The sequence below is a fragment of the Polyodon spathula genome, chromosome 13 (genome assembly GCF_017654505.1).
Source record: "Polyodon spathula isolate WHYD16114869_AA chromosome 13, ASM1765450v1, whole genome shotgun sequence".
In the NCBI taxonomy this organism is placed as follows: domain Eukaryota; kingdom Metazoa; phylum Chordata; class Actinopteri; order Acipenseriformes; family Polyodontidae; genus Polyodon; species Polyodon spathula.
The window spans coordinates 15,597,204-15,612,305 of NC_054546.1; the positions used below are offsets into that span (position 1 = coordinate 15,597,204).

The following is a 15,102-nucleotide window of genomic DNA, read 5'->3' on the forward strand; positions in this document are numbered from 1 at the left end:
ATATTTGGTGCCTATTGTATAATTATGCCTGACTGATTTATTACAGTTTCTGTGTACTGTAAAAGATATTCTACACAATTAAAAGTGAATCTTATTGAATGAATACATTGGGTAAACACTTGGTAGCTTTTATTAACCCTTGCCACCCCCTTTGTTTCTGAGTACTGTTTATTATGCCTCTCCACAGCTCTCTGTAAAGGGCTATAATGACAAACAGCACATTCTGCTGAAGAAGATCGTTGAGAAAATGGCCACCTTCGAGATTGACGAGAAGAGATTTGACATCATTAAGGAGGCGGTAAGCTTCCACTGCATTATTAATGAAAGGGCTTGACCTGATGTGTGCAAAGTAATGCTGTAGAGCAGGGGTCCCCAACCCTGGTCCTGGAGAGCTACCGTGGCTGCTGGTTTCCATTTCAACCAATCGCTCAGTTACTTAATTGGACCAATTTATTGGCTAAACAAGTCAAGATTAACAGGTGTTCCAGATCTTTAGCTACTGATGATGTAAAGACACCTATAAAACCTACTGGATAGGGGCTATCCAGGACCAGGGTTAGAGACCCCTGCACTACAGGACCTGCAGGTGAACTGCGAACCTCTCTGAAGTTGTGGAGCTTATAATTAATTTATACATGCTTTTTAAAAGTGAAGTGCCTTATCCCAGTTTAAAAATAGCTTGTGTTAAAAATATCAGTTTAACAAAATGTGGGTAGAAAAATAAACCTAAGTGTCAATAAAAACCTCTTTTTGGACCACTGCTGGCTTTAAAAATGAAATCTCTGGAAATGTGACAGTATGCCCCTTATGTAAAATAAGGCTCTTTTCTGTCACACGTACTTAAAACTTCTCTTGGCAGCCTGGCATTTTAAACTGTGGATCTAGCTGGATCTGGATTCAGGAATTATTGAAGGACAAGCTGACACAAAAAATCACCTTGGTTAAACGGGGTATGGACCTTTTAAAATCTTAGCTTGTTTTATTCCATAGAAGCAGTTGTTGTGGTTGCCTGGCCTCGTTTCAAGTACAGCGCTACAGAAAACAGCTGTAGACAAGCATCAAATGGTTATTTTTTGTGAAGGGCGCATTGTCAGCAATGTATTGACACATTTCGAGAGTGTTTTTCAAGCTGGGGGGTGGGGGGGGGTTGGGGGACCTTTATAAACTGTACTGTCCGCTATAAATTGACATTAACATCTACATTTTTCCAAGAGGCTTTATTTAATTAAGCCATGAGCCAAACATTGACGTCCCTTTTTCTAAATCAGGTTTGCTTGCTTAACAGTATGCTTTAATAACCCCCCACTTCTGCAGTTCAATAGTAGCAAGAGCACACACAAAGCTCACAGAGTGACATGGTGGGAAGCAGGTTAGGGGGAGAGGAAGCTTATGTCCCTGCAGCTAAAACTACTCTAGGGAGGATGTAAACAAACTGGACTGGCAATTATTCCATCCCTTTTTTTTTTCCTCCTTCCAGTACATGAGATCCTTAAACAATTTCCGGGCTGAGCAGCCACACCAGCACGCCATGTATTACTTGAGACTGTTAATGACAGAGGTGGCCTGGACCAAAGATGAACTCAAAGAGGCTCTGGATGGTAAGACCGTGCTGTCAAGTCTTTTAAACGACCATCACGTTACATATTGCTTATCCACTGGCACACAGAATATCTCCTCACTTTATGATTTTTTTTATTTTTATTTTATTTTTAACTACTGCATACTCAGAGCTGCCCAACCTCTTTGGTTGAAAGAACCAAACCAAGGAACAGGAGCCAGAAATGTTTATGGTATTGTATGCAAATAGGCTGGGTTTTACTAAAAACAAAGACATTGCTTATTGAATGTTTACCAGGTTTTAACACACAGTAGTTTTGTTACATTCCAGCTGATGGTATGTTCTATAAAATGCGAAATGCCTTTGCAGTCTTTTCAAACCCATCAAATATGAGGCCTCATATCTGTGTAAAAAGAGCAGTATTTTGGTATCAGTTGGACAACTCTGGTCTGTTTTGGGGAGAGCAATAGCATGACAGCATGGTTTTCTTTTTGTATTTTTGTATTTTTTTTAATTTGTTTGTACAAATTAATTATCTGCAAGAATAATAATGACATGTAAAAATTTCCCGGTTATCAAAGGAAATCTGTGTTGTACATTCATATATGTACAATTATAACATTTAATATTGTTTTTACACATCTACTTGTGATAAGCCCACTTTTAGACTAAGTGGCAGCTGCTGTGTCTAAATTTGTTTTCTGTATTGTGATTTTACTTAATAATGTGAAACCAGGTATTGGCCTGTGGTCATGGCTACCTTCACAGATCTGCCTGTCTCTTTAATGTTTGTTTGTTTATTTATTTATTTGGTGTAATGGCTTGAGACGTTTTCTGTCAGACCAGACTAGTGTTCCCTGGAGAGCGAGTTTGTTTAGTAAATGCTCTTCTGTCGCACTTAACACTTTCCCTGGAGTCTGGGTCAAACGTTGTGTGCAATTGGATGTACTGACGTGTCCCCATTAATACATTTATTGCATGACAGAAGTGCTTTCAGAGACAAAAGCCTATCTAATGAAGGGAGAAGAATACATTGTGAATCTAAACTTAAATCTTAAAGTGTTACGGTGTATCGTTTTTATATGGGGTTGCTTCAGTGTTTTAAAAACTCTTGTGATTTGATTTAAGCTGTCTAAATATCTGTTCCAGATGTCACTCTTCCTCGCCTCAAGGCCTTCATACCTCAGCTGTTGTCACGGTTACACATTGAAGCACTTCTCCATGGAAATATAACAAAACAGGTTGGTTTGCTGTCTCCCCTTGTAAGAAAAGCCTTGTTTGTTTTCTGTGTGAATAGGTTGCAGAGCTGCACTGTATCTATAATTCAACTGGAATTCCACTTTAGTTAATTTAGCCTAAGTTTTTATACTGATATGGTATGCCCATATCACACCAACCCTGCGATTCCTATTCTCAACGACTTTGCAAGCCTCTTATGTAGCTCTGTCCTGTTAGAAATAAGGGGGAACCTTTTAATACTTTGATTCTGAAGAGAGGGTTGGAGCTCTTGGTGAACAGTGCAACTTTTCGTTGTCCCCTTCTCACGTCAGGGACAGAGTATGAATCTTAAGAGTATCTGACACATTTCTAGCTCTATGATTTGTTTTTGGGACTATTGATTGGAAGGTGTAGCTGTCACTAATGCAGAATATGTTGAGTGACCTCCTGTCTAATATGGCTGTCTGGAAACCATCTTGAAGGTTTTTCTTCCAAATTGGTTCTGGAGGTGATCTGATCAAAAGTGACTGACTTGTGGCTCTAGGTGTTTTTTTTTTTGAGGGGGGGGTGGGCTCATAACTTTTGATAGATATCACATAAGGACAGGGATGTGTCCCTTTACCATAAACCCTCTGAAATACAAATACGTGGTATCTCAAACTACAGTCCTCTTTGTGCACATGTGCCTGCTTAAGCCTGCGTGTCTTCTTTCATTTCAGGCAGCTCTAGGTATGATGCAGATGGTTGAAGACAAGCTTATTGAGCATGCCCACGTCAAGCCACTGCTCCCAAGCCAGCTGATTCGGTACAGAGAGGTTCAAATTCCTGACGGTAACTCCGTTTTTTTTTTTTTTTTAGTTTTGCATTGCCAAGTCATTTTACTTAGAGGCTACCACTCAAAAGAGAATTACTTAAATTACTAAATAATTACTAGAATTTACAATCAATTCATAGGAATTGCTTTGCATTTACTTTAATCATCTATGATTTTCATAAATCCTATTGCTTTATTATTTAAGGTTACTATTAATTGTATGTGTTTCTGTATACTGATTTTATTTAAAACATTTTACAAGAAACAGATATTTGCCAATATTTACTTGGTGAGGTAACAACCATCTTGTATGTAATATATTAAAAGAAAATGATGTGGTGCATAGTGCCTTTAATGCTGTTCAATTAAATGTCACATCGACCACATGCTGAGCAACACCATTGTGTTTTAATTAGCTTCCATCTCTGAGAAGTTTCATTAAGAGAAAAAAATATATATATATACACACACACACACACACACACACACACACTCGTTAACAACTGTGTGGTACAGTCATACAGTTGATGTTAATTAAATGGAACTATTCTGCATATTGTTCTTTTTTCTTCTGCTCAACAGGAATGTGCACTAGCTAGTTTTGTGCTGAAACTCAATTAGCACACATGGCTCTAGTTATGTAACTCACTGGGGAGCACAGACTCTTGTGCATGACAGCTTTCAGAAGAAATCCTTAAAGCTGCAGCGTCTTACTAATTGACGTCTCTATCACAGTCTTCCAAAGTTTAGCCTTCTGCTTTATAAGAAAGCTGACCTTGGTGACGTACCTAGTTACAAGGGTAATTTTTCAAACCCTGTGAGACTACACTGAGCACACATTAGAAATGGAATATTCAGAAAGTGTTCACTCAAGTTCCAAATACTGTCCACAGTATTGGACACCTTCAATGAAATCCGAATTCCTTTGTCTCCAAAGGGACTGGACACTTGTCCCTACTTAACTTGATATTCAGGTCTAAGAAAGATAACTCCACTGCAGACCAGTAAATCAATTGTGAAAAGATAAAACTAAAGCAGAAAGCTTGCAAATCAAAGCATACAAAACATAACTGGTCGCCTAACATCTTTGCACCTATCGAGGAACAATGAGGCACACTTGTAATATAAAGAAGACGGCTTAATATCCAACCCAGTAGGCTAAAAACAATATCCACCTCCATGATTTCAACTTAGCGACCTTGGAGTGACTAATAAAAGTGTATCGTTATCGGGTTTTTATTTAATTATATTTCATGCCTTGTTAAAAATTGAAAGCTCTACTAAATGTTAGAAAAATGTTCTGTATTCTATATTTGATATCGGTTTTATTAATGGTTTCATTTCAGAAAACGTAGCTTTTAATGAGGTTTCTCGTTTAACTTGAGTTAATACAGTAACTCTTAATCTAAAGAGCTTGGTGGTTTCATTTAGTACCAGATATCAGGAACATCTAGGGGGCAGCACTCATCATCTGGGGTTCGTGGCAATTGGGAACATTTTTAATCCGCACCCGGAAGTTTGTGGTTCGTTGCAATTGGCGTTTTTTATGAACTAACCATACATTTGAAATAACAACAGTATCCCGTCACACCAATCTTGTAGAACCACTTGCTTTTCTTTTTCAGTGTAGGATGCTAAACCTGTTGAATTAGTTATATCAGGGATGTCATTTTGTAAAGTTTTGTTTGTGCTGAAAGAGGATTTTCTGGACTTTTAGCATGCTGGTAAAAGTGGGTAAATAGTGCCAAAATGGATGTAATGGTATATCTATTTTTGTATGATATATATATCCAATCCCAAGTAAGGGCCGTGGATCCTATTTTGCCTCAACAGCACACTTTACCAATGCCTTGTGTCTCCTTTTGTGTTTGTTTCCCACAAGTCTACTCCAGACTTTTTCATTATGTTCTGTCATCACTTAAAGGGATGTATGATAACGTCACACGTTTATTTTCCTCAAATACTCCCTTGTGTATTATCTGTACATTTCAAGTCGTGTGGTGTTTAACAGTCAACAAAATGATGTCAGGTTGTCCCATCATAGTGACTAATCATGTCCTGATGTGATTATAGCAGATGATCCTTTTTTTCCTCTCCAGGGGGTTGGTTTGTTTACCAGCAGAGAAACGAGGTTCACAATAACTGCGGGATTGAAATTTACTACCAGACTGACATGCAGAACACCCATGAGAACATGCTGCTGGAGCTCTTCTGTCAGATCATCTCGGAGCCCTGCTTCAACACCCTGCGCACCAAGGAGCAGCTGGGTGAGCGAAGGGCAGCTCACGCTTCCTTATATTTATAGCAGGGGGGCTGTTACTTTGTACCAAAAGAGGATTTCCATGACTGCTTGGTATTGCACTATATAAATGTAAATTAAGATTTGACATCAATTGACATCATCTGATGGTGACGGACAGACTTCCATCTTCAAACCTGTAGAAAGAAAATGCTTTAGGATAATTATTCTATCTTTTTAGAATGATTATGTTGAACAGGCATGTACAGAAATAATCAAGCAGCAGCACCTGGTTAGAGGGAATTGTTACACGCTGCCAGCAGGAGTAAACACAAGATAAAGACAAATGGTTCCTTAGTTTACCAGGTGATGCTACTCCTGTCAGATCTTTAGTAACAAATAGAGATGCAATGTTTTTGCATTTGAATCATGGCATATAAGTTGTGTCATCTGTCTGGGGTTGGGGTAAAACTGCATAGCCACAGTTACAAGTTTAGCAGAATAAGTGCATTCTCAAGTGTTATTGTGGCTGGTTTATTGTCTCTTAGGGTACATTGTGTTCAGCGGACCTCGAAGAGCGAACGGTGTCCAGGGCCTGCGCTTTATTATCCAGTCAGAGAAGGCACCTCACTACCTGGAAAGCAGAGTGGAGGCTTTCCTGAAGACCATGGAGAAGAGCATTGAGGAGATGCACGACGAGGCTTTCCAGAAACACATCCAAGCTCTGGCGATCCGCCGGCTGGACAAGCCCAAGAAGTTGGGAGCAGAGTGTGCCAAGTACTGGGGGGAGATCATCTCGCAGCAGTACAACTTCGACAGAGGTAAGGGTCAATGTGGGAATGTGGGAAAGTGACTTGTGTAGTATTGCTGCACTATTCATATAGCAAGTGGTCTGTCCTATTACATAGCCAGTCGTTTTGATTTTTCTAAAAAGTATGGTTGTACATGACAAATTCAGAATGTCATTGGTTTCGTAACTTCTTCTTAAAGTGCTGCTCAGAGAGGTAGTGAAGGAGACTGGCTGTCACACTTTAGAGTTACACAGTTGTGATGTCACATGCTCAGCAAGTGTTAAGAGCTTCTGAATCCTGGAATGTGATGTTATGTCAGTCTGTCCCACCATTTGTATCTAAAGAACCACCTATCCAATAGTGAATCCATTTGTTTCCAATGCTTACCACAAGTTGATGAGTGTACAAAGCTGGGCATATATTAGTAAACCTGTCCATTCATCCTTAAAAACAAGCAAGTCAGTATAATATAAAAATATTGACGAATGCATGTCTCCATTAAATACGTTGTTACCAAACCAGTAAGAATTGATTTAGGATGTTGCGGGAGTCCTGGGTTGCAGTTCCGTGTCATTGGTTCTGTAGGACACAGGATGAAAATGACTACACCTATCATCCAGTTCATCACACTTACTGCACTCGCTGTGAAAAGAAATGCACTCTTATCCTAATAAATTGGTACTGATTTGTACCTGTTTGGGCTCCAAAATTAATTTCAACGATAAGGGAACTTGGGCTAAGTGAATTTCTTTTATGTATAAAAAGATGCAATTATGTTTAGGCAGAGATATTGTAAAATAAATGGGTGTTATGAGGAAATCTGTATTATTTTAATACAACTCTTTCTACGTGTATCTCTAGTCAAAATACATACTGTTTCTTGAAAAAAGTATTATTTATATTTGATTGAATTAAAGGAGATCCAACAAGGAGGCTTCAATGTGTAGTTTTTATGAAAATATTGTATAATATATATGATATATCAGTAGTGACTGGAAAACATAAAAAAAAAAAAAATGTTACAGTTTAGAAAACATGGGCAGAACTGACACAGGCTTTTATTGTGTCTGTGAAGGATTAAAGAAAACAATAGCTCTGTAAATTGCCTGTGTGCGTCACCCTCTCTCCCATCGGTTGAGCTGTGACAATCGATTTGCATTGAGAAGCCCAGTTTAATAAAGCTGTGTGTTCTTACTGCTTCCCCTGTGAAATAGGACTGCTGCTTCCCAGCACCTTGGCTTTTCAGCCTCTCTGCACTGGGAAACTAAAATTCAATATCCACATTATTTATTCATCATCTTTAAATAATGCACTTTGTGTTTTTAAAGGGTAACAGCCAAAATGTTTTCCATTGGCAGTTTCAAAACGTAGTGTTTTTGATTTCACAATGGTCAGTTTATCTTTTTTGTGTTCTTGTTTTAGCCATTTCTTATTATTTCTTGTTAAAAGGTCATGTTATTTGCAGACCTGTGGTCAATTTATATTATTATTAGTTACCTTGGAATTGTTTTCTGTAGATACAATTGCAGTGCTATTTTGTTCAATTAGTTACAGTTATGCTGCAGTAATTACAATTATATTTACAATTACACTAAAAAGCAACATAGAATGATGATTGAATAAATAAATGTGAACAGGTAATTTGACTTGTAATCAATTAGATATATGATATAAATGCAATTGGAATAACGCAGCTGTGCCAAGGTTCAACTGCAGTTACATTGTAGTTGACCCCATCTCCTGATTTTATTTGTTCAGTTATAATACTGGACAGGAAGTTAAACTAATGCTCTATTTTATATATTCAATTCAACTGTGAGTCCAGGGATCTGCATTCTTTGTGTCCTGTGGGCGCAATGTTTTGGATAGAATGCTCTGCAGGTTTTTCAAAACTGGATTTTGCCACTGTGATTATCTAAAACAGAATGAAGTTGTATGATAAATGCATCCTTATTCCTGTCTTCTAAAAACTATGGCTGTAAATTCAAAGTTAAAGCTACGGTATCCTGAAAAAATACCTGCATGTACTAGGGATGGGAATTTTAAAGGTTTAAATGTATAAACTCTAAATAAGTGGTCAAACGTTGAATAATATGCTAGACGCATAACTGGTAACGTGACAAGTTTCACCAAACGCACAGTGTTAATTTTAAGAATTTATCTTCGTATACAGCAGTCCATCGTATGTCCGACTGCTGTGCTGCCACAGTAAGGGCGGATATTATAAAAAGATAGGGGTTTAGCAGTTGTCTGCAAGTAGTATTTCTAATTGTGCAACAGAAAGATTGACACTGGGGCGTGCTTTATTCTCAGTCAGTCTTGCACTTCATTTGTGCGCTGTGTTCATGCTGTGTCTGCGTGGTATGGTGCAGTCCACATGGGGTACGAAATGCATTTTTTGTGACGTTTTGTTATATTTTAATAAAATGTCATCTCCTAAACAAAGGAATGAGGCAAAGCCATGTTTTGGAATTATTTTGAGGAACCGGACGAAAAAAACATAGTATGTAAATAATTTTGGCAAACAAAATTGCCGTACCACGAAAACACAAGTTCAGTGCTTCTGACTCATTGTGTGACCCTAAGGAAGTCACTTAACCTCCTTGTGCTCTGTCTTTCGGGTGAGACGTTCTTGTAAGTGACTCTGCAGCTGATGCATAGTTCACACACCCATGTCTCATATCTTGTAAAGCGCTTTGTGATGGTGGTGGTCCAACTTGAAAGGCGATATAATAATAAATCATAATAATAATAATCATAAAGAATAATAATAATATAATATAATAACACTTATACAATTTATAACATTTAAATGGAAGTTTTTTTTTTTTTTTTTTTTTAATTAAATCAAAAAATGCATAAGTGATGTGTAGGCTTTAATTTACCAGTACAGTTTTACGCAAATCAATTTGTTAAACAAAACAAAAAAAATGCCTTTTATGTATGGTCAATAGATACAAAAGAACATGTTTTCTTCCTCTATAGTTTTATTAATCATAATAATAAGTATTAATATTATATTACTAATAATTAATAATAATTTGTAAATTTGTGTTTTGTAAACAAAAGACAAACACCGTGAACACTATGGACTTTCATATAAAATGCATTGATTTTACGTGCATTTTTAGAATCGTAACTATCTTAGACTGTGTACATTCGACACACCCAATATATATATATAAAAACCCATATATATATATATATATATATATATATATATATATATATATATATTAGTTATAACCAAAACAAACCAGTCTTTTGAATATAATCAAATGTAAAAAAAAAAAAAAAAAAAAAATTGTTTTGTTTATTCACTTTGTGCCCACAGGGCCAGCACAGGTGCATCTCAGTAGCGCAGTTCAAATACGAAGAGAGACATTTACTGAGATAAAAATAATACTACACATGCTTTTAAAAGGACCAAATTCCCATTGAGCTCCTGCTGCTACTTATTATTTTTTTAGATTCTGTTGAATTTTTAGTATTACAGGCAGGGCAGCTGCTGTAAGATCGTTAATTTTATAAAAAATGTGCACGGATAAATCTATGGTTAATCAACTAAGGGCCATAAATTAACCAAACAATTTTTTTTTTTACACTTGTAGTTAAGTCTTTATGATGTTAAAACGTTATTTGCTTATATAGAGGTTTCTGTGCTTGGAAAATACTAACCAGGGCAGTCGGTATACATCAGAATGTAATATGAAGAGTGTGGGTGTATGTAGATATGGTTTAAATGTTTAAACGCTGACACCAGCATAGCATTTAAATGTTAATAAAAATGTACCTAAAGCACATTCCTAGCATGTACTTGTAAAACTCGAGAGAGAAAATGTGTGTAAGACATTTTGAAATTGGATTGATATTCAGATGAATAAATGTTGAAATGAAAATTGTTTTTTTTTTGTGTTTTCAGATAATACTGAAGTTGCATATCTGAAAACACTGACAAAAGAAAGCATAATGCAGTTCTACAGGGTAAGGGCATTTATATATAATTCGATATAATTAGTTAATTGGATAAGGCCACTGTTTTCACCACATCATGTCACCAAGCAACAAAGAGTGACTTGATCATAGATGATTTTCAAAATGCAAGTCCTTGAATATGTTAATCAAGAAAGAAAACTGGGCACAATCTAATACATATAAAAATATTATAACCAAGGTTTAACAAAACAGTATCTGTCAACTCGGTAACAGAGCAGTGCTCTTACAAGTGCTTGGATTTTTACCCCATTACTTTTTCACTTTGTCGCTGAAGTCAATTTATTTATACATTTGCTAAGTTTTATACATGTACTGGCTTTTTCATTTAATCCGATAGTGATATAAATAAGGAAGGCAGTAAAACATACTGTTCTCAAATTTGTGTGTCGGCTCTACTTTCTTATTGACTCTCAAAGAAAAAAAAAAAAGTTTATCGAATTTGTACATTGTAATTCTCTGTTCTAAGAGCATGCTTTGCCATTCTGTTTTAAGGTAATAACCCCTTCTTAACTTTTTTTGCAGGACTTGCTTGCAGTGGACGCTCCCAAGAGACACAAAGTGTCTGTGCACGTCCTGTCCAGGGAAATGGATTCATGTGAGTATTTCACATTGGGGGAGATAAAAACAATAGAGGTGACCAATGTAAAGAACACGCTTACAACGTTGCTTACATGCTTATGGAAGTTACATAATTCTCCAGTTAGACTCCATAAATACAGATACCAGTCTTGGTCAAATCTCTACAAAGGAATTAGTGGGCTGAACTTGATATTATATTTACATGGAGTCACAATCACAAAAAATCCAAGTATTTTGAAGCGGACTTCTGGTTTCAGTACAACTTGTAAATAAACACGGTACCTTGTTAAGTTTCTTGTTTGTCAGGGAAAAATGTAGACGATTCTTCTTATTTTAACACCCAATTAAACATCTTAACAGTGACATGGGGCCCTGTTACTCTTATTTGTACAAATGACGAGTGGAAATCAGAAATTCAAGGATTTGCTGTGAATGCTGTGAACGCGTCTTTCAGAAGTCAGATCTTGCCTATCTGTTTTTTTTCTTCTAATTCCCAGTGCAGCAACTGAAGCAGAATGTTTAGGCCAACAGAATTAGAATGAAGTGCTGTGAAAAAATATTTCCAAAGCTGCATTATTAATCCTTCTAGTTTGAATCCTTTACTTGCACATTGAAAATGAATATATTTCAAATGTTGATTGTTCTATTTATTTTTTAATCGTTGGACAAATACATATTGGCTGTAGTGCTATAAAAAAATAACTCATTTAAAATGAGAGGTTTAATTGAATCCATTTCTACCTCAAGGATGTATTCCTGTTTCTCAGCAGCATTTATTATTTATTTATTTATTTATTTATTAGCAGATGCTCTTATCCAGGGAGACTTACAGTTGTATACAAAATAACATACATATCAAGAATTACAGTACAATTAAGAGCAAAATACAATTACTTCAGTTTTAATAAGAGCATAGTATGTTATACAGTAGTGCTTTGTTTTTCAGGAGCAGAACATAGTCTTACATCACATAAGTAGTAATAATATAATAATAATAATCCTTATATAGCACCTTTCATAGTGGACCACCATCACAAAGTGCTTTACAAGATGCGAGACTAGGGTGTGTGAACTATGCATCAGCTGCAGTCACTTAGAACAACGTCTCACCCGAAAGACAGAGCACAAGGAGGTTAAGTGACACAATGAGTCAGTAGTTGAGCTGGGATTTGAACCGGGTACCTCCTGGTTAGAAGCCTGTTTCTTTAACCAATGGGCCACACAGCCTCCTGTAATCGTGATCATTTATTTTTTTTTTAATACAAAGCTGGATCTTAGTTAACTTTATTATCCACCAGGTATCCTAAAGTACTACAAGTCGAAATGACTGATTTACTTTTTCCCAGCATACCCGTGAACTGCGACTTTTAAGCCACTGTACAGTTGTAAGTTGTGATGTGCTCGTTTCCCAGGCCCTGTGGTTGGTGAATTCCCAAGTCAAAATGATGTCAATCTAGCACCAGCACCATCCCTGCCTCAGGTGAATAAGTACAATCTATACTGTTAATAGCATGATATACAATGTAGCACTGAATGGCAGTAGTCATTTTTTGCATTAACATATAATAAAATTGTATTTTATTACTTATTACTTATTGTATTTATTTACTTAGAAGTTACTGATATTTTAGATATTTTTTAATTTTTTTGTTTATTTTTTTAAGTGCAAAAACCACTGTAATGTACATGCCGTATCGATAGGGCATGACTGGGTTCTATATTAAGCATTATGAAACATGTTAATTAAGCAACAGGTTTTGCTGCGTAATGCGATTACGGGTTGTAGTTGATTTTCAGCAGCAAGCTTTCTGACTGTCTTTGTGAATTCTTTCCTAGCCTATTCTGGTTCAAAACATGACAGAGTTCAAGAGGAGCCTACCGCTCTTCCCACTGGCCAAACCCCACATCAACTTCATGGCTGCAAAACTGTGAGGGAAAGCAGGGGACGAGCACACTTGGAAGGAGAGAGGAGGAGGGGGGATCCAGCTACAAGCAATGGACTGTCTGGGCTATAATAATGAATATATGTGTGTGTGAATGTGTGCGTGAACAGCTCAGCTCTGCTGTCTGAGGTTTAGAAGTCATGCAACATTTTCTTTATTTTAATAAAAGTATACATTGTGAAGTAGGGTGCTCAACAATTTTTAAAGCATAAGGCTGATAAACAGTTTGAGGTATCATCCTACGTGAGGGTATTTTGAGTTTTGTTCTGTGGAAAGCTGCTTTAGTAGAAAACAAAACCTTGATTTTAGTGCTGTGAAGGTATTGTTAGGCTTAAAAATAAGTCAGGGGAAAACTTATTTCTGAAATGCTGAAAATGTTGAATGAAGCTTTATTAGTCACCGCGTGGGTGGAAAGCCTGGCAACTGAAGGTTTATCAAACTCAAAGCCACTTTATTTTGTAAAGTCCTGCGACACACTAATGTAGAAAATAGGTCTTATTGATAGAACATCTGCCTTATATGAAGTATATTCCAGAGATTTATTCTTTGTACAAGTTTTGGACATTGACATTTTTATTTAAACTAGTAAAATGTTGGGACCATTTGAGCAGCTCGTTTTTAAACTGTGCTTCTCGGATGGTCTGTAGATACGTGTTCACTACCTTTTAGGTTTTTCCATCATTTTTATTTTCTTCCCAACAAATGCTTTTTACAGTTTTTTTTTTTTTTTTTTTAATTGTCAAAGCACCTTCTCAGGGCTCCTAGTTTTGGTTTCAGTTTGTTTTATTCTTTAAAATAACAAAATCTCTTAATTTAAACCATTTTGATTGATGCTAAGTATTATAACTTTTTACCAAATGGCTAAGTAGATTCTAGCGTTACCCCAAGTTAAATAGTTATTTTAGCATATTCCATTTCAAATGTTTTATTCTACTTTTCAGTTTAAATGTTTACTAAATGTTTTACAATTCCCTTTTAAACTAAACAGCATCCAGCAGTACATTTGTTTAGTATGTTCTTTTTTGGTTTTATTACATTAAATAGAAATACATTATGATATATTGATTCCTAAATGTGGAGCACTGTTTCTGTCAATTTTCATTACACAATTAAATGTACTACTGAGTTTGTCACAGTCTCGTTTAGCAAGTATACCAGTTATTACAAGGGAGTCTACAGTAAGTCAATAAAACTCAATTCAGTAGAGGTGGTTTAATTAATAACTACAGTTTAAGAAAATGCAGAGGCTGTTTATCACTATTTTACTAGAAACACCTGCAACACAGTTAACAGGGTGTAGGGCCTTTGAGCAGTCAGGGCTATGCTGTTTCAATGTCAGAGTGCAAAGTGTTTAATGATAACTTTTAATGTAGTGAGGAGTCTTTGATGCAGGGTAGGTAAGTGTATTTAATTTTTTTTAGCCCATCCCTTTAGTCTGTCATGTAATCATCTGATACACCAGCACAGTGGCCATTTCTCAATGGTTATGGAAAACTGCAAACCCAAATTTATTCAAAAAGGAATATTGGTTTCCTGTTGTAACTAACTTGCATGATCATGTAACCTGTTTCAGGCCAGCCCTAACTATTATGCTGCATTTTCTAGAGTCTTTACCAGGCAAAACAAGACAGAAGAACAAAAGCTTTCTGATGACGTTCCAGCATTTTACTAAGTTTAGCAACTTTGGCGTAGCTACCACTTTGTAATGACTCAGGCATATCCATGGATTCTTAGGATCAATCCAAAGGTGCAGCATCTCTTTAGCAATAAGAACCTACAGAAGCTTCTCTGGAACCTGTTATTCACATGTATTGCTTTTGAATAGGAAAATGCATTCGTTTGTTTTTAAAATAGGTGACATGTCGTTTACATTGATAACTGATTTGTATCAAGTGGTTTTTGTTTGTTTTGATGTGAACTGTGCACTTTTTTTTTGGTTTAAAATAAAACGTAATGTAACTTGA

The 15,102-nt window shown here is 36.3% G+C and overlaps 1 protein-coding gene across 2 annotated transcripts in view; it reads left to right on the plus strand.

Annotated features, from left to right (window-relative positions):
* Positions 1 to 15,102, plus strand: part of LOC121325232 (insulin-degrading enzyme-like) — a 41,056-nt gene extending 25,954 nt beyond the window's left edge. For both annotated transcript variants that reach the window (XM_041267614.1, XM_041267615.1), the window contains exons 16-25: positions 188 to 298; positions 1,478 to 1,598; positions 2,708 to 2,799; positions 3,496 to 3,607; positions 5,690 to 5,857; positions 6,378 to 6,650; positions 10,543 to 10,604; positions 11,139 to 11,211; positions 12,608 to 12,675; positions 13,032 to 15,102. In XM_041267614.1, coding sequence (XP_041123548.1) covers positions 188 to 298; positions 1,478 to 1,598; positions 2,708 to 2,799; positions 3,496 to 3,607; positions 5,690 to 5,857; positions 6,378 to 6,650; positions 10,543 to 10,604; positions 11,139 to 11,211; positions 12,608 to 12,675; positions 13,032 to 13,127 — 1,176 coding nt within the window. In that variant the 3' untranslated portion in view covers positions 13,128 to 15,102. The remainder of the gene's footprint in view (positions 1 to 187; positions 299 to 1,477; positions 1,599 to 2,707; positions 2,800 to 3,495; positions 3,608 to 5,689; positions 5,858 to 6,377; positions 6,651 to 10,542; positions 10,605 to 11,138; positions 11,212 to 12,607; positions 12,676 to 13,031) is intronic.